This window comes from Pezoporus wallicus, unplaced genomic scaffold (assembly GCF_028554395.1).
Source record: "Pezoporus wallicus isolate ANWC-B61680 ecotype Strahan unplaced genomic scaffold, APGP_CSIRO_Pwel_v1 contig_3847, whole genome shotgun sequence".
Lineage (NCBI taxonomy): Eukaryota > Metazoa > Chordata > Aves > Psittaciformes > Psittacidae > Pezoporus > Pezoporus wallicus.
In genome coordinates, this window is record NW_026639842.1 from 4,732,660 (window position 1) to 4,758,969 (window position 26,310).

The 26,310-nt window shown below is 41.9% G+C and overlaps 1 protein-coding gene across 20 annotated transcripts in view; it reads left to right on the top strand.

Moving 5' to 3' along the window:
• Positions 1-26,310, top strand: part of KMT2C (lysine methyltransferase 2C) — a 194,080-nt gene that overhangs the window by 54,294 nt on the left and 113,476 nt on the right. For all 20 annotated transcript variants that reach the window (XM_057416496.1, XM_057416502.1, XM_057416497.1 and 17 more), the window contains 4 exons: positions 6,660-6,798; positions 21,139-21,345; positions 24,203-24,342; positions 26,062-26,171. In XM_057416496.1, the coding sequence (XP_057272479.1) occupies positions 6,660-6,798; positions 21,139-21,345; positions 24,203-24,342; positions 26,062-26,171 (596 nt within the window). The remainder of the gene's footprint in view (positions 1-6,659; positions 6,799-21,138; positions 21,346-24,202; positions 24,343-26,061; positions 26,172-26,310) is intronic.

Below are 26,310 nucleotides of genomic sequence, written 5' to 3' on the forward strand. Positions count from 1 at the left end.
TAAAAGAACATGCAGGGGAAAAATCCGACAAAAATCACTCTCAAATAGCTGTTGCTACTGGAGCAAGTGGTACTGTAGTTCTGAGAATTGCAGTAGCTTTTATAAGTCCAAGAAGGAGATCAAGTTCTAAGAATTACTGGCAAAGGGATTAGGGGGAAAAAAGCATCAGTGTGGTTTTTTTACTGCTGCTTTATAAATCCTTGGCACGGTTGCATGTTAAACGCCATGTGCAGTTCTGCTTCCTCCTCTCCAAAAGGACGAGCTGTAATTGGGGAAGTACAGGAAAGGCCGAGTACGACAAGGAGTAAATAATAGCTTCTGTGGAGGGTTCAGTTAAGGTAAAACATTTCAACCTGAAATGATATAACTGGGGAGGAGCTTAGTAGAGTCTCACAAAATGATGAGTGATACGGAGTAAACCGAACAAGGAATGATGATTTGATTTGCATCACAAAAATCAGGGGCCATCAGGTCATGTTCAGAGCAAAAAGGTAGTTGTGTTTGCACTTGGTATCTACTTGAATTGTAGAATTCATTGCTGCTGGATGCTTTGGCATGAAAAATTTTACATGGCCAAAAGACCTGAACAAATTCATGGAAGAATCATCAGAGAAGTGCTGTTGAATACCACTGCCAGCTTAGGAAGTTTCTCGGTCATGGATCACTGGGAGCTGGTTATCCATAATTCAGTGTTCTGTGTTGAGAGAGACTAGAATTACAATTTAAATGCTCCTACACTGAAAACCTGATTTTTATTTTATAACTGGTACAAAACTTGAACAAAGCCATTTTCTGTGTAAAGTATATGTAACAAATAGGAGTTCTGTTGGAATGAAAAGTATCCAAGTACACACTGAGATGTACAAAAAAGAATAACTGCAGGCTTTCTTCTCATCTCAATATAGCAACTGTTGCAGTGAGTAAATCACTGCCGTGTCCTTCAGAGAAGAAAGAAATAGATGTGGTGGTTTTAAAAGAAAATACATGTGCAGCACTTGCAAAAAAACACCAACAAAACACTTCTGATGCGGTTGTACGTTTTATTATGTGGTGAATAAAATTGTACAGTGTTGACTTAAGGTGAAGAAACTATGCCTCTGTCCATAGAGAAATGGTTCTTGCATGGGGTTACTACCATCACATTCGAACTTCAGGATGCTTTTTTCCCCCTCTCTCCTATGGTTGTGTTTTTAGGCAAGAGTATGTGCCTACAGACTCGGTGCAGCCCAAGTGATGGTGGCAGCTATTCGCGGCCATCATGCTTTGCATGATTCTCTTTCAGTATACCTTGGGTTGGCTCGCTGCTGTCTGAAGGGGTTGCAGGTGACCCGTGAGGGACTGGTTAGCCACAGTGTGTCCATTCTAAAACCTGTGCATATGAAGTGTGCCAGTGAATTGCTCTTCTGCTGGCAGGAGAGGTGGTGTTCAGTGAAATTGTGTCTGGAACAGTAACAGAATTACAAACTCTTGAGTAGTGGAAACTTATTCCTAAACTGGCACAGAGAGTAAAACTTGGTAATTGTAGTGCTGGGTAGGCATTTAAATTCGTAACTTACATTCTTTTGTTAAAATTTCTTTTTGTATTATTGCTACACTGACGTGGTTTCTTAATCTGTCTAAACTACTAGAACTAGAGCATTTTGGTGTTGCTTGTACTTCTGTAGACCCCTGTGGGGCTGTGTGAAACCCCTTGTCCCATTGTCATTTATGACACAGCACTATCCCTTCCTTGTGCAGAAATAACAGTTGCATCTGCTGGTGAAAACCTTGTCAATCCCTCTTGCAGAACACCTCAGTAAGCAACAGTTGAGATCCCTGGAATGTCCCTGCTGTGTTTGGTGATACTGGTATTTTCCAGCTTGTGATACCTTCTGTTCCTATTGAAAGTTTTGGAAGGTCATAACATTTCTTTTGTTGTCTGCCAAATTAACAGTAGGTCTGGCAGCAGAGTCCCAACCAGTTAACTGGTTAAACAGTCACCTTGTTGCACTTAAGCAGCAGTAGAATAGTTTGTTTATGACAGCTGTTTTGATTCTTGTTTTCAGTGTCACTGTATACTGAACATGATCTCATAAAATTTTAAGAGATTTTCTTTCTATCATGGCAGAACTTCTGGAGCATTTTAAGGTTTTGACTTGGAAAGTAGTTTATAACTTTAAAAAAAAACAACTTTTGGATATGCTGGTGTCATCTTTGCCTGATTGCCATAGCAGAGCCCACACATGTATCTCCTTATCTTGCTGTACGTTTTGTAGATCTTGCCAATCCCAGTGACTTCCCTGCATAGCTCTGCCCATCTATGGTAGCTGAGTTTCCCCCCCCCCCCCCACTATTTTGTATGTCCATCACTGGAGATGCTCAAAACCGCCTGGACATAGTCTTGGGCAGCTGGCTCTGGATGGTCTGGCTTGAGTTGGGGATTGGACAGGGTGACCTCTGGGCTGCTTCCTGCTCTCAGCCATGCTGTAATCCTGTGGATGTTACCATATGAATCATAGCATGGTTTGGGTTGGAAGGGAACTTAAAGCTCATCCAGTTCCAACGCCTTTCCATGGACAGGGATACCTTCCGCTAGAGCAGGCTGGTCAAAGTCCTGTCCAACCTGGCCTTGAACACTGCCAGGGCTGGGGGAACCACGGCTTCTCTGTGCAACCTGTGCCAGTGCCTGAACACCCTCACATGGAAGAATTCTAAAAAATATTACCCAAGTTATAAAGCTTATGGACATCTCAACCCTTCTGATGGCCCTTGTGGGTAGGAGCTTAACTCCTCATACTCTCAGGGGTTTCGTTTAATAAGATCTTTCTGGCCTCACCCATCAGGTGAGGAAGAACTATTGATGTAAAGTATTCAAATAATATTTTTTTTTATTTAAAGCTATGTCTCCTAGTATTTTTCTAATGCTTTAGTAAAGGATACTGGCATAAAAAAAAAAAGAACTTGGAGACACTAGGAACTGTGCACATAACTTCTTTTTTTTTCTTAATTCTCAGTTCCTCCCCCTTATTATATATGGGCAAGATCTTCACTGTGTCAGAAAGAGTCATGAAAACAGGATACAAAATAAAGCCTTATATATGAATTTGCAAATGAGCTTCACATTTATTAATCATTCATGGTTCCTTCACTCCCAGGAGCTTCAAAGTAGGAGGCCATAACCAAGCCTGATGAATGTTCATTAAATTCGGTGAAAAGCAGTTAGTGTGTTGTGCCAGATGCCTCCAGGAACATCCCTGAGGCAGCGAACAGGGTATCTGCTGTCCCTCTGCCATGCCAGTGCCGGACTCCCATCTCCTAGGAGTTTGGCTCATGAAATGCATTACTTCTGTTCTTCCTTAATCTTGTGTTGGAAAACTTTCACCAAGTTGTGCGTGCGATACTTCAGCTAACATAAACGCTATTTTCATTCTGTTTGGTGAGCACCGTGTTTTCAGTCTTCCAACGGCATATTGAGACACAGTTTGGTTTATTGCAGAGACAGCAGTTGAGATGTTGTTTGTCTCATTTAGTATAATTTGGGTGTCTTCTTTTCTAGAGAAGCAAACAGCAGGGGAAAAAGCACCATAAGGATGTAAGCTCATGTAGTCATAGTGTGTAGTGGTAAACAATCTGTGTCTTCTCACATAGTCCAGAGTTCTTGAGAATGAGCATGTGTCCGTGAACTTTGCTTTCCAGTGTAATGGGTGCCCATTAATGTATAATGATATGAAAGCTGGCAAAGAGTAAATGGCTTTTCCTTATTTGACAGTTTCTGCAGATACACAGTAATGCAGAGCTCCTTTTTTGAAGTTTAACTAGGTTAAATAGAGCTGCTGAGATGGTTCAGAACAAGACCACAGTTTGTGGTGGTCTTCCTTGGGCAATTGGTGTGGTGTTGTGGACTGTGGTGTGGGTTTTGGTGTTCCTGATTTGAGGTCTGCCTGTCTTACAGGTAGTTACGTTTTGCACTCTTCACTGAGGTTGTATGTAGAAATTTGGGGGTTACTTGCATAAAATTATCCTTCAGATCCAATATGCTTTGGAGATGCACTACAGACCATTATGAATGGCTCTGCTGGATGCCGCCTATGTTGGGAATCCTCATGCAGGAGTGATTGTAGGGATTGTTTATTCAGATGTGCCAAACACTAAGGGCATGGGATTTTGATTTATTTTGTTTTGTTTTCTTTACAGAGCCATTTGCTATTACAAGGGATGCATTTCCCAACAGGATATTTATTTGGCATCAAGTGATTGTCCAGCATTCTTTTTTTCTTTAGGATAGGTTGGTATAATGGGTTTAACACCAGCCATTTGGTTTTCAAACATTTCTGGGTGTTTCAGATGTTCAGTGATGTTTCAGGTGTATGTTACTGAATAGCTTAACTGAAGTTAGGGAAGCAGTTTCAGTTTGCACCAGCTCAAATAAGCATTTAGCACACCCAGTCATGAACAGGGGATTTCTTCTTTGTGTTTCTCTTTAGTATGTTTCAGGTGCCTTCATTGAGGGTTTCAAATATTACATCATTGTCTTCCTAAATGAGGTCACTCTAGGTTAAAGAATAATTTTACTTCAATCTCTGTACATCAAACAAGAAATATTTCCTCTTCTCCATGTGCTGTAGCGGGTGTATAATTTCAGTATTACAGACCAAGCTGTGCAGTTCTGTGTTCTGAGAGTTTTCTTCTGTTTTATTGATCTTATAAATAAGATTAAAGCTTATAGCAGGTTTTTCCGCACTCCCACCCATGTTGCAGATTCTTGTAACCATCCATTTCTCCACTTGAATAATTTATCCTTTGCAATATTTGATGATATTTTGACATGCTGTGTATTAGTTTTTTTTAAAAAGTGACTGTAACTTCTGCTTAAATCTTCTAAATAGTCTGTTGCTTTACTCTAACCAGACTTCCTTGAAGGAGCTGGCCTCTCAGCTCAAACCTGTGCTCACTGAAGTTTTAGATGGCAGGTGACCCAGGCACAGGTGCTTGGTCTGGCTCTGCTGTGGGACAGATCATGGAATCACAGAATCAACTAGGTTGAAAAAGACCTTGGAAAAGATCAAGTCCAACTGTTACTGCCTGGAGCACCAAGACCACCACTAAACCATGTCACAAAGGGCCTCATGTACACAGGTTTTGGACACTTCCAGGGACAGTGATTCCACTAGTTCCCTGGGAAGCCTGTTCTGATGCCCAACTTTTTGGTGAAGAGATTTTTTCTTAATATCCAATCTAAACCTCCCCTGGTGCAGCCTGAGGCCATTGCCTCTTGTCTTATCACTTGTTACTTGGGAGAAGAGGCCAGCCACCTCCTCACTCTATCCTCCTTTCAGGTAGTTGTAGAGTGATAAGGTCCCCCCTGAGCCTTCTCTTCTTCAGACTAAAGAACCCCACTTCCCTCAACTGCTCCTCATAAGACTTACGCTCCAGGCCCTTCACCAGCTTCATTGCCCTCCCAGCCAGCCCAGCCATTGAGTTGCTGGAGCTGACCCACTCCAGCATCTCAATGTCTTCTTTGCAGTGAGTGGCCCAGAACTGAACACAGTACTTGAGGTGCAGCCTCACCAGTGCCAAGTACAGGGATACAGTCACTTCCCTGGTGCTGCTGGCTATGCTATTGCTGATACAGGCCAGGATGCTATTGGCCACACTGGCTACCTGGGCAAAAGCTGGCTCATGAGGCAGCCACAGCCACTGACAGGGGGAGACGTGTCTTAAGCTGGACATGCTGAAGAATATCTGCCAGAGTCTGATGATTTTTATGTTATTTAGGTTTCAAAGTCAAAATACAGAGAAGTGTGGAAATACCAGATTTTATTGCTCTACAGCCTTGACTTTTGTTCCTGTGTGTTCTGATGCACTTGGAGTGGCACATTACCCTGTCCTCCTGGCGAATCCCTGATTCGCTCTGTGCAAGGGAGGAAACCAAATAGGAATAGGATTTAAGCTATGCAGACAGCACCACAGTGTTTCATGTTTCTGAGCAGAAACAAACCTTCTTGGCAGACAGTAACATTGCCAGCTGTAGATGTATATATTTACGTCTAAAAACTAATTAAATTAAAAGGATGCTGCAAAAATCGTTTATATTCATGCAGTTCGTAATGGAGTTTAAGATGGCATAAACCATGTCCTTCCTTCCTTCACCTCTTCAATCCTGTGCCAGCCCAGAGTTAGTATAATCAGGAATGAACTAGTGCAGGGAATTCATCAAAGTTAACGCTAATCTGGGAGTTAAAAAAATGTTCATTATACCCCAGATGAGTGTGCTTCAGCCTGAAGTTTGTTCGGGGATGACAGAGCATGTGCACAAGAGGAGATGTGGGGAGAATGAGAATGTCTAGAACTGCAGCCTTGTATGAAAAGGTTGTCACTAAACAATGCTTCTCCTGCCCCACTCCTCATTACTTACTGAACATCTTTAGTTCACAGTGGTATGCTGTGTTATGGAACTTTATAAGCACATGAAACTTTATAAGCTTATAAGCACTCAATTTCAAGTTCTAGCTAGATGCGAAGTATAGTATTTTCCTCCTCTTTCAGTTTTGTTGTGTCTGAGAACATAGTTACATTGGTTGATATGTCTATAAGTAAAAAGCATCTTTGCAGCACAAGAGAAAGCTCACAGATGGTTTTATAGCATAAATAAATTAATATTATTCTTATTTGTTAAACAGAAGTCAAAGAGCAGTCTGCAGAAGAGGATGCCCAAACGGAAGTGGACAGCACCAAGCAGCTAACACCAGTCCTTCAGCACTCAGTGTCCGAGGAGTCTGCATGCTCCACCGCCTCTGTGGGTGTGGAAGCTAAACCCAGGTTGGTGAGCGAGGAGGCGGGTGCTGAGTCAGGGGAAGGGCTGGGAGCCAGATAATGGGGAGCAGAGTGCTCAAGGCGCAGGCCTGGGACACACTGCTGGTGCTTTGGAGTGCTGGCAGCAGCTCCTACACTCGAGACTTATGGCTTCATTGGCATATAGGGAGAGCAAGGTGGAAAGCATGTTCATTGAGTGTTGTCTGCAGACTATGCTGGTAGACCCGTGAATTACAGCATATTAACTTCTTCAGTTGAAACGCACAAGTGTTAGGAGATAAAATGGGATTACTGAAGCTTTCCTACTCAGAAAATGATGTACTAGCAAGTCCATATAAAGTTACTTCCGAAGTTTCAGCTTGTATGGCTGCATTTTCAGGAACAAAGTAGAACAAATCTCTTGTCATTTCTACCATGTTCTTCCCTATTTAAGAATTTACTATACAGAAAATGTCTGTAATCTAAAAAACTTTTTATCAGAATAAATTACCCCCAAAACCAGTGAAAGTGTTAATTACATTATTTGAGGGAAACCAGAACACACTGTCTGTGATCGCTTTTGAAACAGTGTCACAGAATCCTAGTGAGCTGCTTTGTTGAAGCCCTGATAACAGCTTTTAATCCAGCCGTGGGTCTCTACTGCTGCAGAGATTGCTGTTACCAGATGGTTAAAGGTGTAATTATATTTTGACAGAGTTGGAGAGAATCGTCGTCATATTTTTTTAATCCAACACAGAGCATATTTTCCATGTACAAAAAATTACTTCATCTACTTGCCACATATATCATTTTCATGCTTTACGTGCTACAGACTTCTTAGGTTCCAGGAGATACTTCACTTCTCACAGAGAATTTAAGTTAAATACATGTTGTGCATATACCTGAATGAAAGATACTAAAATTTCTGTTCCTAATGGAGTTTTCTAAAGTTGGTATTAACTTGCAGTAAATACGTAGAGGGCCTTGAGCTGAACAGCTGTTTTTGTTATTTATTTCACCCTGTTTTGGATGATTTGCGAAAGTTTTAGTGCTGTTTCATCTGCTCTCTGTTCTTCTCAAGGTTTCTTTCTTGCTGTTATCATGAATATTTGATTACAGGATTTTCTTTCACTATGAACTTGTTTCTTAAAAGCTGGACAACAGTCTCCTAAAAAAACTTCTTCTTGCTTCTGAACAGCCCTTATTTGCTCTCAACTTACTTTTACTTCCAACTGAAAGTGTTGAATTCGATTAGTCAAGAAGGAAAGGCCAATAAGGCCCATTGTTTTGATTAATCAAAGCATTAAAAAGCTAAGTACTATTAATTTTTAATTTAAATAACAGTGATCAGACTCTGTGTCTCACATTTTGGAAAGAAATGTATGAGAGATCTAAGGTTTCTCTAACCCCAGGTAATTTTTGTTCCAGACTTAGATGCAGGATTGGTGTTTACTGTAGGAGTCATTGATGTCCTCATTACAAAGATGTAAAGGGTTTTTTGGCACTGTGTCTTGAAACCTAGCAGAAGAAAGCCTCTTGGATCTGTGATTTCTTGATCCATCATCTGTGTCATTGTGGTGTGCTGACACTGTCACTGTGTCATGCAGGGGTAGGAGGACTGGATTCTGGGTGGCTTCACTGTTCTCTTAGGAGAAAATACAACGTGTGAAATAACGCACGCTGACGTTTGGTTTTGCAGTGGTGGGAGGAAATGTATCAAGATTTATGATAGTGTGGCTGCATAGAGACTTTAAACCCGTAACTCGCGGAAGTAGTTTTGAAGCTGATTTCCAAATAACTCATACTCATCAGCTTCATCTCTTTTAGTAAGCTTTTACGTTCTTGTTTTATAGTGTAACTAACTTAATCCAATGAAAGTATTTATATATTTGGAAATAACTTCAGGTGTATGAGACATGGGAGAATTATGGAAGTACATTATAACAGACAGTGCAGAAATTGCCTGGAGCACAGAAAAGAACTAAAGCCTCTACCAGAAGTAGATGCAGGTGTAGGCAGAGCTACTTTTGCATTACTTTTTCAGTTGAGTGTAAGATAATTCTGGATTTCTGTCTTTGGTAGTGAAGATAAAGGAGTCAGAGAACCACAGGGCACAGGGCATAAGATGAAGGCTTTTACATTAAATCATTAATTTGCTACTGAAGAGTAGCTATTTTTAACATTATAGGAAATATCAGAACTAGGATGGGGATTTCACAGAATCCATAGAATGGAGGAGACCTTAATGACACCTTCCACTCTTCCACTAGATCAGGTTGCTCAAAGCCCCATCCAGCTCGGCCTTGAACGCTAATCTCAATCTACCCTCTTTCAGTTTAAACCACTCCCACTTGTCCTATCCCTACATGCCCTTGTCAAAAGTTCCTCTCCAGCTTTCTTGTCAGCCCCTTTAGGCACTGGAAGCTGCTCTAAGGACTCCCTGGAGCCTTCTCTTCTTCAGGCTGAACAAGCCTGGCTTTCTCAGCCTGTCTCCATAGGAGAGGTGCTCCAGCCCTCGGATCACCTTCATGGCCTTCTCTGGTCTCACCTCATCAGGTCCACGACCCTCTTGTGTTGCGGGCCGCAGAGCTGAACACAGCACTGCAGGGATGGGTCTCATTAGAGTGGAGTGGTGAATCCCCTCCCTTGACCTGCTGGTCACACTCCTTTTGATGCAGCCCAGGATACAGCTGGCTTTCTGGGCTGTGAGCATGCATTGCTGGGTCGTGTTGAACTTCTCGTCAACCAACACCCCCAAGTCCTTCTCCTCAGGGTTGTTCTTAATCCAGTCTCCACCCAGCATTTATTTATGTTTGAGATTGCCCTGACCCATGTGCAGGACCTTGCACTGGGCCTTGTTGAACTTCATGAGGTTTTATGACCTCAGTCATAGAACTGAGAGATTAGCCAAAGCTTGGCTTGTGTGGTACTTTTCTCTGGATCCCTCCTGAGACTGAGGCTAAACAAGAACATTTAAGAGAAAGGCGAGAGAGGAGATGGTCAATATTGGATTCTTTCTGAGCGGGGAGATGGGGGAGTCCAAGAGAACTATTGACTGTAAATAGGATTGGGGCAGGGAATGTAATAATGGGTATAGGATTAGTGCTCAGAAACCACTGTGCTAAAAAACATTAGAATAAACTATCTGAGCCATACTGGGGTAGGGAGGCTGGAAGGGGTGAGGCGTGTGTGTGTATGCACAGAAGGAATGAGTGAATTATTGACCACATGCGGGGAGGTGCAATAACATCAAGCAAAGATAAACTACCAGGCCTGGCAGTGGTAAAAGTAATGCTGCCAGCTCGTATATATCATGAGCGTCATGGGTTTTGGAGCCTTTTCCTTTGGTTGTTCCCTTTTTCTTTTTATAAGCCTTGTGAGAAGCTTCTGTCAGCCCAGGACTTATGGCTGAGTGGAATCCAGCTTCTTCGAAAGGAATCTGCTCCCTTGGTTTGTGCTGCCTGCAGAGAGCAGGGGAAGTGCAGCCCATGAGGCAGGCAAGCAGCCAGAAACTGGCTGAGCCTTACAGCAGAGCCCACTTCTACCTTCCTCCTCTGCTTCCCACATTGTCAACTCCAAGCATTAAGAGCTAACAAGAATGGCCCAGAAACACAGTTTCGTAGAAGAACAAAACACCTTTTGATACATTTTACTTTATACTTTCAGAGACTATAAATTGCATTAATTGCACATTTTCACTTCTTTTGCTATAATCATGAAGACAGAACATTCTTAAAATAAGCAGAAGCTGAGATTTTCACACAGCTTTTTTGATTTTGGTACTTTGGTCTGCTAAATATCTGCTCTTGTGAGACTGTCGCTAAAACTACAGAAAAACCCTGGCAACACACCTTCCTCCTTTCCTGCTTCACTTGTAATTGGACAAAGCACATAATTTTCATTCCAGACCAATTGCACTATTCCCCCTTATTTTGTTGTTCCTGCTGCTAACACCAAAATTGGAGTCTGGAGAATGGGGGGTGGGGATGCTATAGACTTTTGAAAAGAAGTGGTTGGTGAACATCTGTTGATGGTGTGAACAAAGAAAATGGTGAAAAAGCAGCAGTGAACTGCTTTATCTTTTTTTGCTTTAACCTTCACAGAAAGCACATTACAGAACTTGCAACATTCAAAAGCAGTACTCAGTGGAAAAAAGAAACTGTGGAGTGGCAGAGATAGATTATCTATCTGGACAGAGTAACACTGCACTGATGGAAGGAGGAGGGAGGAGTTAGATAAAACATTTAATATTATAATATGTTAAAAAACTGCTCAAGTTAAAAAATCAAGATAATATTTTAGGAGATACCAGTGTTAAGATTAATTCTGAGACCAATTATTTCTTTCATGCACATGTATTACAAAGCAGTTTGTAGTTTACATGAATGTTTTTCTACAAGAATTCTTTCTGCAGAGCAGAAAACAGGGCACTTGTGAAATCATTGCAGAGTTTTGCTTTACACTTTCAGATCTAGATCAGTGTAAGCATTTACAGATTTTCCTCTGAAGTCAGCAGTTGACTTCCATGTCTGCAAAGTGGAGATGGCATTCCTTTGTGTTACAAAAATAAGTTAATAATAGTGAATTAATATTTCAGCATTATATCAATGATCAGCGTAGGCCAGAGTGAAATTACTGATTTGGCTTTCAGGGCACAGTGTATATGTTGCCAGTAGGTAAAGACTTAAGACCACAATGAAAAAAGAGTTAAGTCTTTACTGGTTGTCTATCCTGTATGTTCATGCATCCACTAGGGAAATTGCCTCAAGAAGAATTTATGATGAATTGTTGTTAAAGCAATCCTACCTCAGATACTTTGTGCAGGAAGTCATCTAGTTCACCTCTTTTCCAAGGCCCATACCTACAGCAACCATTCCTAACAGAAGTTTATATAAATTGCTCTTAAATCTTCCAATAATAAAACCTCCAGATCTTCCCTAAACAGTCCCTTCCAGTTTCTTCTTTGTTTTTACTGTTGAAAATACTTTGTTCGCATCAAACCCGCACTCTCCTCGGTCTGGGTTTATCCCATTACATCTTGTACCATCTGCCAAGGAGAGAATTGTGCAAAAGCCTCTTGTTTTATTTCCCCAGCATGCTTTTACTCGTAACAGAACCCCAAATTTGTTCATACTTTCTTTGTAGATGATGTTTTCTTGAGTTCTGATTCTTCTTGCTGTTTTGAGTTTTCTCCAGATGGTCTGCATCTCTCTTGAAGCACAGAAGGCGTATAGCACAAATGGGGCCAAAGGAAAGTTTCACAGTCAGCCTTGATCCTGCCTTTTTTGAACAATTGACATTGTGACTGCAATGTGTTTAATGCTGTCACGTTGAACTTCTGCCTTGTGGGACCTGACACCTGTGATCAGTGACATTCACGACTGGACTTTCAGCTTGCGTGGACCTTTGCTTCTTGAATTAATCCGTTACAAAAGGTGGTCCAAGCACAGAAACTATTCTTAGCAATGTCTCCTGCCCTGTTTGAGCACATCCCCTAGGTTTCTGAAGTCTCACTCTAAGACCTTCTTAGATGTTTTTAGGCAGTTTTTTGTCTCTCTCCCATCCTACTAAGGCTGTTTGTGTCCTCCTCGGTCTGTCCTGCTGCTGGCAAACAATAAGAATAGCGCTGGCAGGTCAGGTCTGTTGACTGGACAGCTTTTCTTTCCTCTGAGTGACGGCAGACAGACGGAAGCATTTCTTGAGCAAAATTTCAAGGCCTGCAGTCTATCAGACCATGCTGAAGGACTGATAGCAGTACTAGTTACGCAGTGTCCCAAAGAGACCAAGCTTACAAGTGGATGGGATGCCTACTTTGTCAGAGGTTTGCACAGTTACATATTCATCACAGGCAATTGGGAGAGTTTTGGATCTTATGTTCTGTCCCAGTGTCGAGTGATTATGGTGTCTTCTCTCATTTTTTCCCAAATGTCACCTTTTCCTTTTTCTTCCTGTCTCAAGCTTTCTTTGCCAGACTCTGACAATTTTTCATGTTGTTGAATCCTCATCATATTCCCGTTCTCTGTACTTCTGTAATCCTAGTCCCTGCTCATCAGTTCTAACTATTGTTTCAGTGTCCACTCAGCTGAGGTTTCTTCTTGTTTGGCTTTTTACCTGGTCTGCATTTTCCTTCCCTCCATGTCCTGTGGCTCCTAGGCAGGTATTTGTGACATAGTATTGCTTCTTGCCCCTTTCTCCATTTTCTTGCTCATTTTCCTTGTCAGCTGTGGCTGTGCTCTCTTCCTTGCTTTGGTTCTCTGTGTGATCTGTATTATTCCACACAGTCAGTTGTCCTGTTTCTCCATCACTTTACATTTCCCTCACACAGGAAGCCCACTGTCTGGCCCTACTTGTTCATTCATCATTCCTTCCTTCACTTCCATTTCACAGCTCTTGGAAAGTACAGGCAATTTAAATGGCAAAATCTGGACTTGCAGCATCCCAAAGTTGTAGTTGTGGAGACGATCCCTGTGAATGTGTCTAACCTTTGGATTAGATGTTTGTTCACGGGGTAAGGATGGTGCATATGGAGTCTGCTTGCACATAGGGATTGAGAATGGAGCGTGCTTAGTGAAGAGAGAATTTTTGAGCTTGTGGCTTCGATGTGCGAAAGCTTTGCTTGAGCACATGTGGTCTGCTTGGTGAGGTTAGAAACTTTTAGAGCAGTGAGTGTGGACTGATTTCCATAGGTTTCAGAAAGTGTATCTGAACTTCAGAAATTAATGTAGTAAAACTTTAAAAGTTTCACAGAACAGCAGAAAGGTTGATCAGAGATCTGCAGTACCTTCCAGTTAAGTGATCTAGAACCTGAGTCTGTAAAAGAGACTGGAGGAAGAAGATAAGAAGCATTAACATCATAGGTGGCATGGGGAGGGTATCCTGACTATGAAGTTTCTTTTAATGCAGGAAGTTGAAAGTCATCAAATGAAACTTTTAAGGGTTAGATGCAAAATAAAAGGAGGTGATTCTCTGCACAGCAGATAGTTGTCTTGAGTGACATGGAAGTCCTTGATGAGGAATGTTGTGGATTGCTGAAAATGTGAGGTCAAGAGCAGACTGGTCAAAAGAAATGGAGAATTACTAAATATTTAGGAATCAGCTCATACAGGGAAGCCCTGAACTGAAAGTACTGGGATGCATGGGTAGTATCATATGTTTGCCCTGCTCTTTAATATCCCCTGTGCATCTGCTTATCCTATTTCTAACACTGACCATACAGGGCTGGATGAACCTTTAATCTGACCCAGCAGAGTTCTGACTAAAGAGCCCCACTCTGTTGTATTTCATGTCTTCTCTAAACATGCGTCTGAAGAAAAAATACAAAGTTTGAATTATGCAGAACAGAGTATTTTTTAATTCCCTGATGTGACTGAACAATTTTGATGATGCTTTCTTGAAAGCCTGCTATTTCAAGGCAGTATATGGTATATGTTAAATTTCAGCAATTTTCAGGTAGTAAGACCCTTTTTAGTATTTGTATGAAGTTGCCTCCTGAGAGGTGCTGCCACCTCTGCAAGGTTTATGCAGTTTTGATGTGATCTGTGTTGTCTTGCCAAAGGAGGAGATTTGGCTTTGAATGACCGTACTTTTTGGGCAGAAAGGCACACTGAAGATACAAGTACAGTACTTTCTATTCTTTGGGTTTTATCACTCAGAGGTTAAATCACCTCTCAGAATTGTGTGGTCTGTCACGTTCCAGGTACACTCACAGTTGCATTCAATATGGGAGTTTTGTTTGAGAGTACGAATCAGTTCAGATGGAAATTAAACAATGATTTCTCCATGGCCTTGGAGTAGTCCTGAATTCACTTTATTCAGCTCTGGCATTCTGGTAACCTCTCCTGCATTTAGGGCATGTGAAATTCTAGCTGAGCTTTAAACATTAAAATAAAAATGTCATTAAAATGTGTTGGTTTGGTGGTGGTGTTTGGAGGGTAATGTTTTCTTTCTCTCAGATGAGAAGAGTATCATTAAGTTGATTATTTGGCTGTAGAACTCCAGCTGTGCCGGTCTGAAAAAAACTGGAAAGCAATTATTGCCTAATGCAGCTTAATTGCTTTGTGCAAATAAAGTTTAAAAATTCTGTACCTGAAGTTCATATGAACTCCTTCCCGCCCTCCTTTTCTTGAAGGAATTGTACTGCATAAGTTAAATACTCCTGTAAAATAAACCCCTCTACTCTGCTATCGTGAGACCCCATCTGCTGCACTGTATTCAGCTCTGGGGCCCCCAACACAAGGATGTGGACCCTGGCTGGATGCCTGCCCCATCCCTGAAGTGTTTGAGGCCAGGTTGGATGGGCCTTTGAGCAACCTAGTCTAGTGTGATGTGTCCCTGCCCACGGCAGGGCGTTGGAACTGGATGAGCTTTAAGGTCCCTTCCAACCTAAACCATCATGTGATTCTGTAGAATAGTGTCAAACCACTTAAAAAATTCCAAGTTGTTCTGTGATTCAGTTTCCTGCTGGGCGGAGAACACCTTCCATGTCAAACACTGAAATACAATTTGCAGCTTAGAACTTTTGCATCCTCCTCTTTGTGGTATCCCCATGTTGCACTTTGCATCCTCCTCTGTCCTTAGTGTCATTCGTTCAAGGGTGATTTACTGGGTTGCTAACCCTGTAGCAGTGGAAAGTTTTTATGCATTGTGCAATGAGCTTTCTTGGTCATTTCCTTTCAAGCTTCTTCATTACTGAGATCCAGATAATTACAAGATATTTAGATGAAGCTGAAAAACTTAATCTAAACCCCTGAGTTTTAGAATAACTTCACCTCTGTGAATATCTCACATGTATTAGAACTCACGCTGATACAGACTCCCAGCGTTGTTTGAAGCCAGGTCCTGATTCGAGTTTCTGAAATGATAGAGTGGTGGTGCATCTCCACTAAGGAGAAAAACAATTTACTCTTTGACTAACACAACATAAAATGAGAGTGAAGGCAAAGTAGTTTGTGCATTAGCACGACTTGGCATAGTGGAATAAATAGTGGGTCCCCTGTAGTGTTTAATTCAGCCTTTTAACATATGTTAAAACTGCTAACAGAGTTAGGTGGGAGAAGAATTCTCAAGGCCAATTTTTATCAGTCTGCTTTGGTAATCAGAGCAAACGATGCACTGAAGTTGTGTTTTGCTCCCAAATATGTAATTTTATTGTGCTGAGCTTAATTTTAATTGTGAAAAATAGATGCTAAAACCAGTTTAACTTCCTGTAACAACTTTGCCCATGCAAATCATATTTCACAAAAATAATCCATTGCTGTTTCCCGTTTAAACAGCAGCAATGACCATTGCTTTTAATGAGATTGATTGAAAAGGTGAATGCACAGTCAAACCTCTTTGATAATGGGTGTCCCAAGGTAGGCTGGGAAGGATTTGAGAAAAGGTATGGGGAGAGCATCTCTTGAGCTGAATACATGAGTTTGTATTTCTCCTGCTGCAGACAGCTTCTGTTCATCTCTGGAGAATGCTTGGTTTTCCCTGTGCATGTTCTTCTGACAGAAGGGGACCTTTATCCAGCTGTCGGATTTTCTTGAATCTACCTCCTTCACCATTTAGTACTAAAAGGGTTGTATAAATTCAAGTGCCTTGGCAATAGGCGTGCTCAACATAGGCCACTTGCTGTCTTCTTTGGCATTCAGTTGTACAGGGATGCTGGAGGCATGGGAGGAAGCCATTCCTATGAAAATGAGGAAGGGAAATTTATTCCCCCAGCCTTATACACAGAGTTGTGGGTGGATGGCAGTGCCCCATATCGTTGCAGACTGCCATGCCTTCTACCCAAGTATGAAAAATAGGCAGGAGAGTGAGAGGTCACATCTGATACTGTTGAGGGTCACACAAGCTCATGTAGACCAATCTGAAGATTTCCACCAGCTGCCCAGCATGGTACTCTTGCAGACACAAGTGTAGGTCTGTGAGATACAGGACACTGCATAAAACCTTCGATGTTTACATAGGTCAGTCAGCACATCTGCTTATTATCAAAGAGTCTTGGCTGACACAGGATACCCCAGTGCTATTTCCCAGTGCAGAAGGATCCAGGAGGGGCTTCTACTTCCTCTTGAGAGTATAACTACCGTGGCACTTGGTGTGCTTGAAGTGTTGGTAATCCTGATGGTCAGCCTTAATTCTGTTAAAAAAAGGTTTGGGGACTGTCCATTTTACCTTAATTCTCTGACTGAATATTTGCAAGCAAACCAGAAAGTGTTTCTCTGGCTGTAATTTAATATTGTGCAACTAGTTGCTCGATGCTGCATGTGTGGAAATGAGCTCCTTTCAGCGGGAAGGTCTGTGTTTTAGGATGAGTCCTAATGACTATACACTGTTGGTCAAGTAGAGGAAACAGTGACTGTTCTTCCCCCTTCCTCCAGGACTAGCTGGCTGATGGGCATTTTGTTTTCCTTTGTCAGGATGTGGACTGGGGAGGGTTGTAGCTTCTTAGATTCTTGTCAGGGAGTTGAGTAAATTCTGCATAAGAAAGAGGCAGTGACCAGGCAGCTCAGTGAAATAAGAACTTGTAGACCTTGGCAGTGGTGCTGCAGCCATTTTCTTCTACGTATTTCTTGTTAGCAAGGGCATTTTTCTAACCACATCCAAGTCTGGATCTCCTCTCATGGCTTGGTAGGAACAGACATGACATTCAGACATTATTATTGCTTCTTACTGCATCCCCTAACCCCAGTTGTATGTCTGGGTGGATCTCAATGTGTTTTTTTCCTCTGCATTATGTATTAAGATTTACGTGCATACAGATGTATGAAATCCTTTGGGATGAGGTGTGATATATAAGCACCTACTGGTGATAAACCACCTGTGGAATTTTAATCCTATATAAAAAAATAGTATTTAGAATCTTGGAATGGTTTGGGTTGGAAAGGACCTTACAGCTCACCTGGTTCCAACCTCCTGCCATGGGCAGGGATGCCTCACACTAGACCATGTCACCCAAGGCTATGTCTAACCTGGCCTTGAACACCGCCAGGGATAGAGCATTTACCACTTCTCTGGGCAACCCATCCGGTGCCTCACCACCCTCACAGTAAATAATTTCTTCCTTATATCTAACCTGAAACCTATTTGTTCTGGGAATGTTCAGGAATTAAGTTGAAGTTACAGGTAATGATAAATTTACATTTTGGTTTGGCACATTGTAGATGCATCTTAAATGGAGTATTGGTGAGCTTTCTCTTTCTTTTTTTCCTTAGTAGCATATAAAAAGATACGTGACACATCGTCTCATTTTGAATTAGCCTGTTCTGAAAATATGCTAATTACGGTAACAGATCTAGGGTTTGATCTTAAGAGTTGCCAGTATCTCAATTTCGTTATCTTCAATATGAGAGCTCTTCTTGCACCACAGATTTAGATACTCTAATTGCATATTGACATATGGAAAGTAGATTTGTAAGTACTTTCTGCAATCCTCAGATGATAGGAATAAAAAACTCTACCTTCTGCCCATACAGACATAACTTAAAATATTTACTGAGCACTTCAACCTAAAAGGCTAACGTGATGGAAATGGCCACTTTGTACTGTGTGATAAATGAGCACCGTGATGTGCTGGGAAGTGGAAGGCCGTGGCTTTCATGTGTAGAGTCTCTCTCCTAGCATCCATCCAGATGTTAGGCAAGGAGTACACTGCTCCTAGTTGTTTCTAGATATTTGGGTACCCTAATACATTTGAAGCCCCTCTGCTTACCCTCCCTGGAAGGTGTGAAACCTGTTTCTCCTCCTTTATCTTCTCTCACCTCTGTCTCAGCCCCACAGACTCTTGGCAGTGGTCTGGGAATGTTCTGCTGCTCCTGTCTTCAACTTTTGCATCTGTGTGTTCACAAACCTTTAGCGAAGGGTTCCCCAGCCCCCTCCCTGCAGCGAGTGCTCACTTCAGCTGCGGTCCCCAGCTTTGCTGGAGCAGGAGCAGTAGCACAAACCATATGATTCTTGACAGCTTCGCAGCTGTCCGCACCACGCTGCAGAGTAGCTGTGAAACTTGCTGCTCCTGTTGTTTCACTTCATTCTGCCTGCAGAAAGCTACTGCTGGAAGTTGTGATACCAGAGCTGCCTCACAGGCTCCAGAAATATCTGCTTTACCCCGTGTTCCTTTTTTGAATCATACCGCTTTAAAAGTTAGTTTATTTTTACTTTTAATTACTGATTTGTGTTTCTTTTCTATAAACATTAACATCATTGCATATTTGCTATGATTTCACTTTACAGAGCTTTGTTTATTTAGGTGTAATTATCCTTGAGTCTTTTAATGAGAAGTGATAGTCTGTCCTAACAGGATATATGAATAATTATTTATTCCACTGTGGATAATCTTGTGTTTGTAACTAGTCTAATTTATACACCATGGTGCTGCCTGTTTAAATCTCTTAAGTCTCCTCACAAGTCTCTGTAGCCTCAACTAACATAAATAGCTTTGCTTTCCCTTCTTACAAACTCTGCCTGCAAGGCCAGATCAGGTTTCTCTGGTTGTCTAGTCGTTATGTTCTCTGACATATAAATAATCTATTTGTTGCTCTGTCACATTGAAAACCAGCTTTAAGATAGACCTATGTGCTGTTTAGCTGTAACTATTCATTTTCCATCATTCTTATGCCACATTTATCCATATTTTCTCTGCACCCTTTTATTTTTGGGTACCTTTTCCCTGAAGATTTGTGGAATGTGACAGACATTTGCCACCAGCTCCGGGGTTTGTTGTGCTGGTTCACACCAGTCCTGTGTTCAGGCAGGAGCAGCAATGGATATGCGACCACAGCCATGAGTATGAGGGTGAATGCTTCCCAGCTGCACTTTGATAGGGTATTAATCTGAGTACCATGAATGGGACCTATTTTACCTGCCCATCAATCTGCATGTCCCCAGAGGTCTGTCTGCCTTAGGGAAAGTGCCATCCTACCGATAGAGTGTAAAAGTATTTAGCTTCATTGTGGGCTTGTGACATGCTGCTCCCTTCCTTAACATCTGACTGTCTGGTACTGCTAGTACCGTAATAGTAAAGTAGTTCAAAGACACTTTACATACCCACTTGTATTTTCTTCCTTGTTTTTTTTCTTTCCCTGCTAGGGTTGCTCTACAGCAAGGGCAAAAAGACCCATCCCAGAGTATGCTAAATCAAATCTAAGGGGCTTTGCTGGACTCTCAGGGTATCTGTTCTGGTTCAGAACTTTCCTTTTCTACTTTCACCTTTTTCTCTTGCTGCTTTTGCCTCACCTGGCTGAAAAGTACAGGCACACCCCCCCCCCCCTTAGTGGTTATTATACAGGAGTTTAGCCTTAAAGTAGATCTGCCTCCCACCTTCTCTCCACTCATCCACCCAACACAGAGTGCGCCAAACCCAAATGTGCCACCTTGGAGACGCACTGAAATGAATTTAATTGGGATCCAGGCAAAACCAAGCTTCTGTTCCCTGAGGCATCTTTTTGGGGTCTTAGGGGCATAAATATGAAGAAAACAGAATTGCTCATTTAAGCGTAAAAAAGTGTTAAATGGCCTTCTTTTAATGCAAACTGCATTAGTTGCAGAACTTCACATTTGAAGTTTGTGGATATGTTTATTATAGAAATATTTTTCAGTAGCTTCCATATGATGTGACACAAGGAGTGCTGTCAGAGCTGTCATTTCAGTGCTGTTGCTATGTTCTGCATGTTAAAACATAATTGCAAATGGCACAAGGGATATTGTTGCGGTCACAGTTCTGTAAATATAAATTCCCTCTAGTAAAACTTTTTGGTATCATTTTGATTTTAAATATTGAAGTAAACAAGGATATTTGGATTTGTATATGTTGTAAGCCCTGGTATGTGGTACTTTAGCCATTGCTGTGAGATTGTCATTGTTCATTTTTTTACCCCCATGTTTCATTAAACCTTTTGGTGTATAGTATTTGTACAATGCGTGACACATAAAGTGTATGTGCTTACAGAAAGGTGTATGTGTAGTAATGTTCTAACCGTGTTCAGAAAGACAGAGCTTTCCCTTTTCCATGATGGTAGCACTGAGTTTTTTTAATGGGTGTGAGGTGTTAATCAAGTTCTTCCTCCTATTCTTTTTCCCCCCCCCCCCCCATGCCTTTTAGCAAGCGTGTGTTAGAGATAAAGAATTCTTGAGCAAAAAAGGTTATAATAATAATTTGAATATATGTAGGGGTTTTGTTTTGTTAATCACACACTTTTTGTTAACAAAAAAGCTCTTTTAAGATAACATTAGTTGGAAATAGTGTTCTTGAATGCTGAGCTTTGATACCTGACAGGACTTGGGGGAGCTTTTATTTATTTATAGGAATAGTTAAAGTTGCTCTTTGATGGTATATCCTGTGCTGTTTCCCTCCCCCAAAAGAAATAATTATCTTCCCTTTAACAGCGAACAACTCTGCGCCTTTTGTTACTGTGGAGAACGGAGCTCATTAGGACAAGGAGACTTAAAACAATTCAGTCCAACCCCTGGGTATATTGTCCCATGGAAAAACCAGCCTTTAAGTAAGAGCGAAGCCAGCGACAATACCGATGGAGCTTGTGAGAGAACTCCGAGACAAAACTCAGCGCCGCGCAAACAGAGAGGACAGAAGAAGTAAGTCCATTCTACAGTAAATATTGGGGGGTTGTTTTGTTTTGCGTGAAGCTCAGGAAGCGTCTTTACAGATCCTGTACTGCAATATGCAAGTAACTTGTACTTGTGAAAATGTGGGTCATCAACATTAGTCAGTTTGGGCAATGGGACCCAACACACAAGCTGTATAGCAATAGCTGGCTCTTCTGTATTATCTGCTCCTGCAATTGGAGTAAAAGTACTTACAAAAGCAGAATCATAGAAGGGTTTGGAAGGACATTAAAGCTCATCCAGTTCCAACCCCTTCCACTAGAGCAGGTTGTTCCAAGCTGTCTCCAGCCTGGCCCTGAACACTGCCAGGGATGGATGAGGCAGCCACAACTTCCTTGGGCAGCAGCGGCCCTCTGACACTTGATATGTTTTGTAGACTGGATTTAGAAGCCTCTGCCCACCTTGTTGGAGGATTTAATCCTACCCTCCAGAGCTGGCTCTTGTGTGGCATGGTGGTGTTGCAGGCACATAGCACGTGTTTCCTCCCCTTTGGAAATTCGGATCATTGGCATGTTTCCCACCAGGGCACTTTTAGCCATTGAAGGGCAGCATCCCGAGTCCTCTTGGGTCAGTTCCACCTTTCAGGAGTTCCGAAAACCAGCAGGGATGTATACACAGCTCCGCGGCGAAGTTTAGGGCAACACACGGTGTGTCTGGCAGTGGTTTTTGAGGTGTGACGGATGGGAGAAGCGCCTTTTTAACTCAGCCTGCGCTCGCTCCTACCCTGCGTACACAGTTCTGGCTCCGCGGTTGCGCTCAGCGTTGTGAACGCGCGGCCGAGGGGTTGCAGCCCCGGGGGAAGCGGGCCTGCGGCAGGCGCCGTGCGCGTTGGAGCCCGGGGATTGCCTGCGGACGCGGAGCCGCCGCCAGCCCTTGGGGCCCGCCCGAGGCAGAGAAACAATGACGGAGGCGGTGGCGGCCGCGGCCGCCCGTGAGGCGGGGCCGCGGCCGCCTGAGGGACTGCGGCGGTGCGGGCCGGGCCGGGTTGGGTTGGGTTGTGCTGTGCTGTGCTGCTGTGCCTCAGACCTGACCAGAATGATTAATTGAAGTGTTTAATTAACGCTTGTTCAGTTAGCTCTGTCGAGCTTGCCATGGCTGATGTGTCTGAAATCCAGAGCTAGGGCTGTGCTTACTGCTGGAGAGTTCAGTGTGTTTTGTACTCGCTGATGTTGCTCAGGTACACGGCTTGTGTTTATGTAGTATGTCGGTGTTGTAAAAATGCACACTGTGTGACACTGATATGAAAAAGAGTCTCATTTCTTAGCTAATAAAACTGCCTCTCCTCAGACAGTCCCTCTGTTCTGTAGGCATGTGGAATACTATTTACAAAATTGGCCAAGTACAGAAGATTGGGATAAGGTGGAAAACGTTTCCAGTCAGCTTGAATTTGCAGAGTAGATTGGGATGTTCTTTGGTTGGTTTAATCTTTTCAGAAAGCTTTCATGTGAATAATAATGACAGTTGGGGTTTAGTTTTTTGCTTAACGTTCTTGTAAATTCCTGTGTTTTGAATAACAGCTCAATGTTAGAGGTGGCTCCCCTGGATGCTGCTGATGTCCAGGAACAGGGTTTGCTGAGCAGAATGGGTTAATGCAGGGTTTCATTATGGGGAGTTTTAATGTTGATAGTGCCAGAGCTAACAGGTTTTGGGGTCTTTCTGGTGTTCAGCTTCTGTCATGACACGGGTCATGAAGATACCATGTAATAACTGAAAACTTTTGAGATTTCCTGGGTGGTGCAAGGGGGATGCTGCTCTTTTCCCCAAAAGTTTTTTCACATATTTCTGAATGTCACTGCTGGAGTAAAGCATGTGTAGTTTTCAGGAAGGCACAGTTATCACCGGTAAAAATCCCAGTGCTTACTGTATCTCTTGGCTTATTGGTGATGGGTCATCTTTCACTATCTGTTTTTAGAGGTTAGAAGCAGGAGAGCACTCAGGAAAGAGAGGTGGTTTTGTGCTGTCTCAGTTCCAGAAACTGTGAAGTACCAGCAAAGTTGTACATCTGATTTATTAATGGGGGAGAGTTAACAAATCTCAAAGAACCTTAACAGAAAATGCAGCACCACCTTTGCTACCAACTGCTTTATTAATTGTTTTCTGTTGAGATTAGAATTTGTAAAGGTTGTAAACTAGATCCTCCCATATCAGCACAAGTAATCTTTGTATCACTGGATTTTTCACTTACACCATCCTACTCCCACTTCTCTCCCACCATTTCCCCGCCCTTTTTTTTTTTTTTCTTTTTTCTTCCCCTTACCTCTAGGCCCTTTACCTCTGTCCATGGCAGTCTTTTTTTGAGGATACTGCTAATTCTGCACCCTGGACCAATTGTTCAGACTGCCCGGATTGAACTGCAGCTGAGGCTCATCACTTACACGTTTCTCTTTTCTTCCTTTTGCGTGTCTTCTTCTCCAGAGTGACACAGACTGCTTGCTCTTGCCTAATTCTCCACTCCAAGGGTTGGGAAAGTTTTAATATCAAACTGTACTGAGTTACCATCTGGGCTTGTACCATGACACAAACAGAAGTGGACTTCAAAAACAAAGAAATGTGAAGAATTGGAAGAGAGCAGTCTGGGGAAAGGAGGGTTTTACCACGTGTTTTTTTTGTCTACTAAACAGCAACTTTAACTGACAACTTTGTTATTGGGAAAAATGTTATGCTGAAGTATGATAAAGAAAGACTTTTGTTAATGTTGATTTATATTTTATCATGTTTGGAAAATTGATATTCACTTTACCTGAGTTTTAGATCATTTACAAGTATTTAGCTAATTGAACAAAGAATGTGGTAGCTTCTAAGTTTGTTTCTCTGCTCCCTGATACAGATCTCGATCAAGTATAGCATCATGTACAAGTGTAAGCACCCAAACTGCTTCTGACGATCAGGTTGTCAAATTCTGGGATGAACTCAGTTTAGTTGGCTTACCAGATGACATTGATGTTCAAGCCTTATTTGAGCCAACAGGTAAGATATGTTGCTATCCTCCTGTTTTCTCATGCAGTAGTAGTGCTGTGGCTACAGTGACAGTGAGTGAAGCTTTTCTGCTGTTGGCTTTCTGTGCTCTGCTGTTTGTCAAGTGTTTGATGATGCTTTTGAGGCTTTTGCCAGTGTTATGTGGTGTTTTTGCATAGTCTCCTCTCAAAGTACGGGACAGAATCATTGTCAGCTTGTATGGTTAAACATCTGTAACCTATTGCCGAACTGGTGTTCAGGTAGTAATATCTTTGCTATCATGATTCTGTTCTGGGGAGAAAAAGAAATGACTCACAGCTTCGTATAATTCTTAAAGTCTTAATCCTGTAGCCTTACCTGATCTCCTGCTGCTAATGGTGGGGTTACTGGCAATAACGGAATGGAATATTTAAAAGAACAGTATTGCTAGAACAGTAGAGGCATAACAGACTTGCATGTTTCCAGTATCTGAAGGTTTTCTGTCAGAAAACTGGTTTGTCACCTTCCATTTTAATGGAACTTTTCTTTTTACTCAGTAATGAATTACTTCTTCAGAAAGCATCTATGTCCAAATGCTTTGATGCTGGTAGTCCCCTCATATATTTTGCTGCAAAAATGGGAATACATTTGTGCAGTAATATAACCGTCATTCTTTCATGAGTGTGGAAAGTAATTTCATAGTCTAATTAAAAGCAAAACAAACAGAAGTCTGGTTTTAAGTAGTTCTGTTGTACTATGGGTGGATGGAGGGAGTTATTAATCTGAAGATTTTTAAGTTATTTGTAGACGAGACCTCCCAAGCCCTTACAGAGATTTTGGGGGGGAGTTTTTTTGTTGCTGAATGATTAAGTTGACCAAGAACCTAATTTCAACAGCTAATGTAAACCATCATTTCCAATCTACTATAAGATGTCACAGAATTTCTTTGAAAGTATGTATCATGTACATTGTTTTTTCCCAGAATTGAATTAGAAACTTATTTTAAGAGATACCTGTTGAATTCTCCAAATTCTGGATTTCTGATTATATCTCTATAATGTGTGTGTTGTATTGACAGAGTTTTCTCAGTTGTTTATATGGTGTTTCCATTCGTGCTGTATTTTGAATGTTTACAAGTTTTGTGTAGAATTCTGAGGCATTATATGAACATGTTCTACATGGGCATGCAGATCTGTATCTGATCTTTGGGAATCCTGAGTTAAGAGTACATACATAGACAAACATTACCTACAGTGAAATACGAGATTAGATGTAACTGTGTTTCTCACAGACTTTGCACATAAAATCATAAAGTCATAGCATCATGTACAGCCCACTTGTTATTGCAAAATCAGGTATAGCATCATAGGATCACAGAATGGTTTGGGTTGGAAGGGACCTTAAAGACCATCTGCTTCCAACCCCGCTGCCATAGGCAGGGACATCTTCCACTAGACAGGTTGCTCAAAGCCTCATCCAATCTGGCCTCAGAAAACTAGAAACGTTTTGAGAAAAGAGGAAGGTGTGTTATGTATACAAGAAAATCACAGTATATTTAGTGTCTGATAGTAACTGCAATATATTCAGTGTATGATGATAAGGGCATTAAATGTTGCAACAAGAAAAACGGGAGGAAGAGAGGCAGTTCATTTTATCTGGCAAGTATTTACTACTACAGCTAAGTTCCATGTGTACTGGAAGTGCTTGACAGAGTTCTACAATGAAAGCTTTTTTCCTTTCATGCTTCATTAGGTCATTGCTGGGCTCATCACCGCTGTGCGGAGTGGTCATTGGGAGTCTGCCAGACTGAAGAGCAGCTATCGGTGAACGTGGACAAAGCTGTTGTCTCAGGGAGCACAGAAGTGAGTAAAAAGAACACTCAAACCAGTAAGAAGACAGGGAGTGGGGTTGAAAAAAGATAGTAGATAACACAATACAAGGTATGATCAAAAATATTCACATGCAGATCCATGAGCTCACAGCTCTAATAAGGTTTCTTTG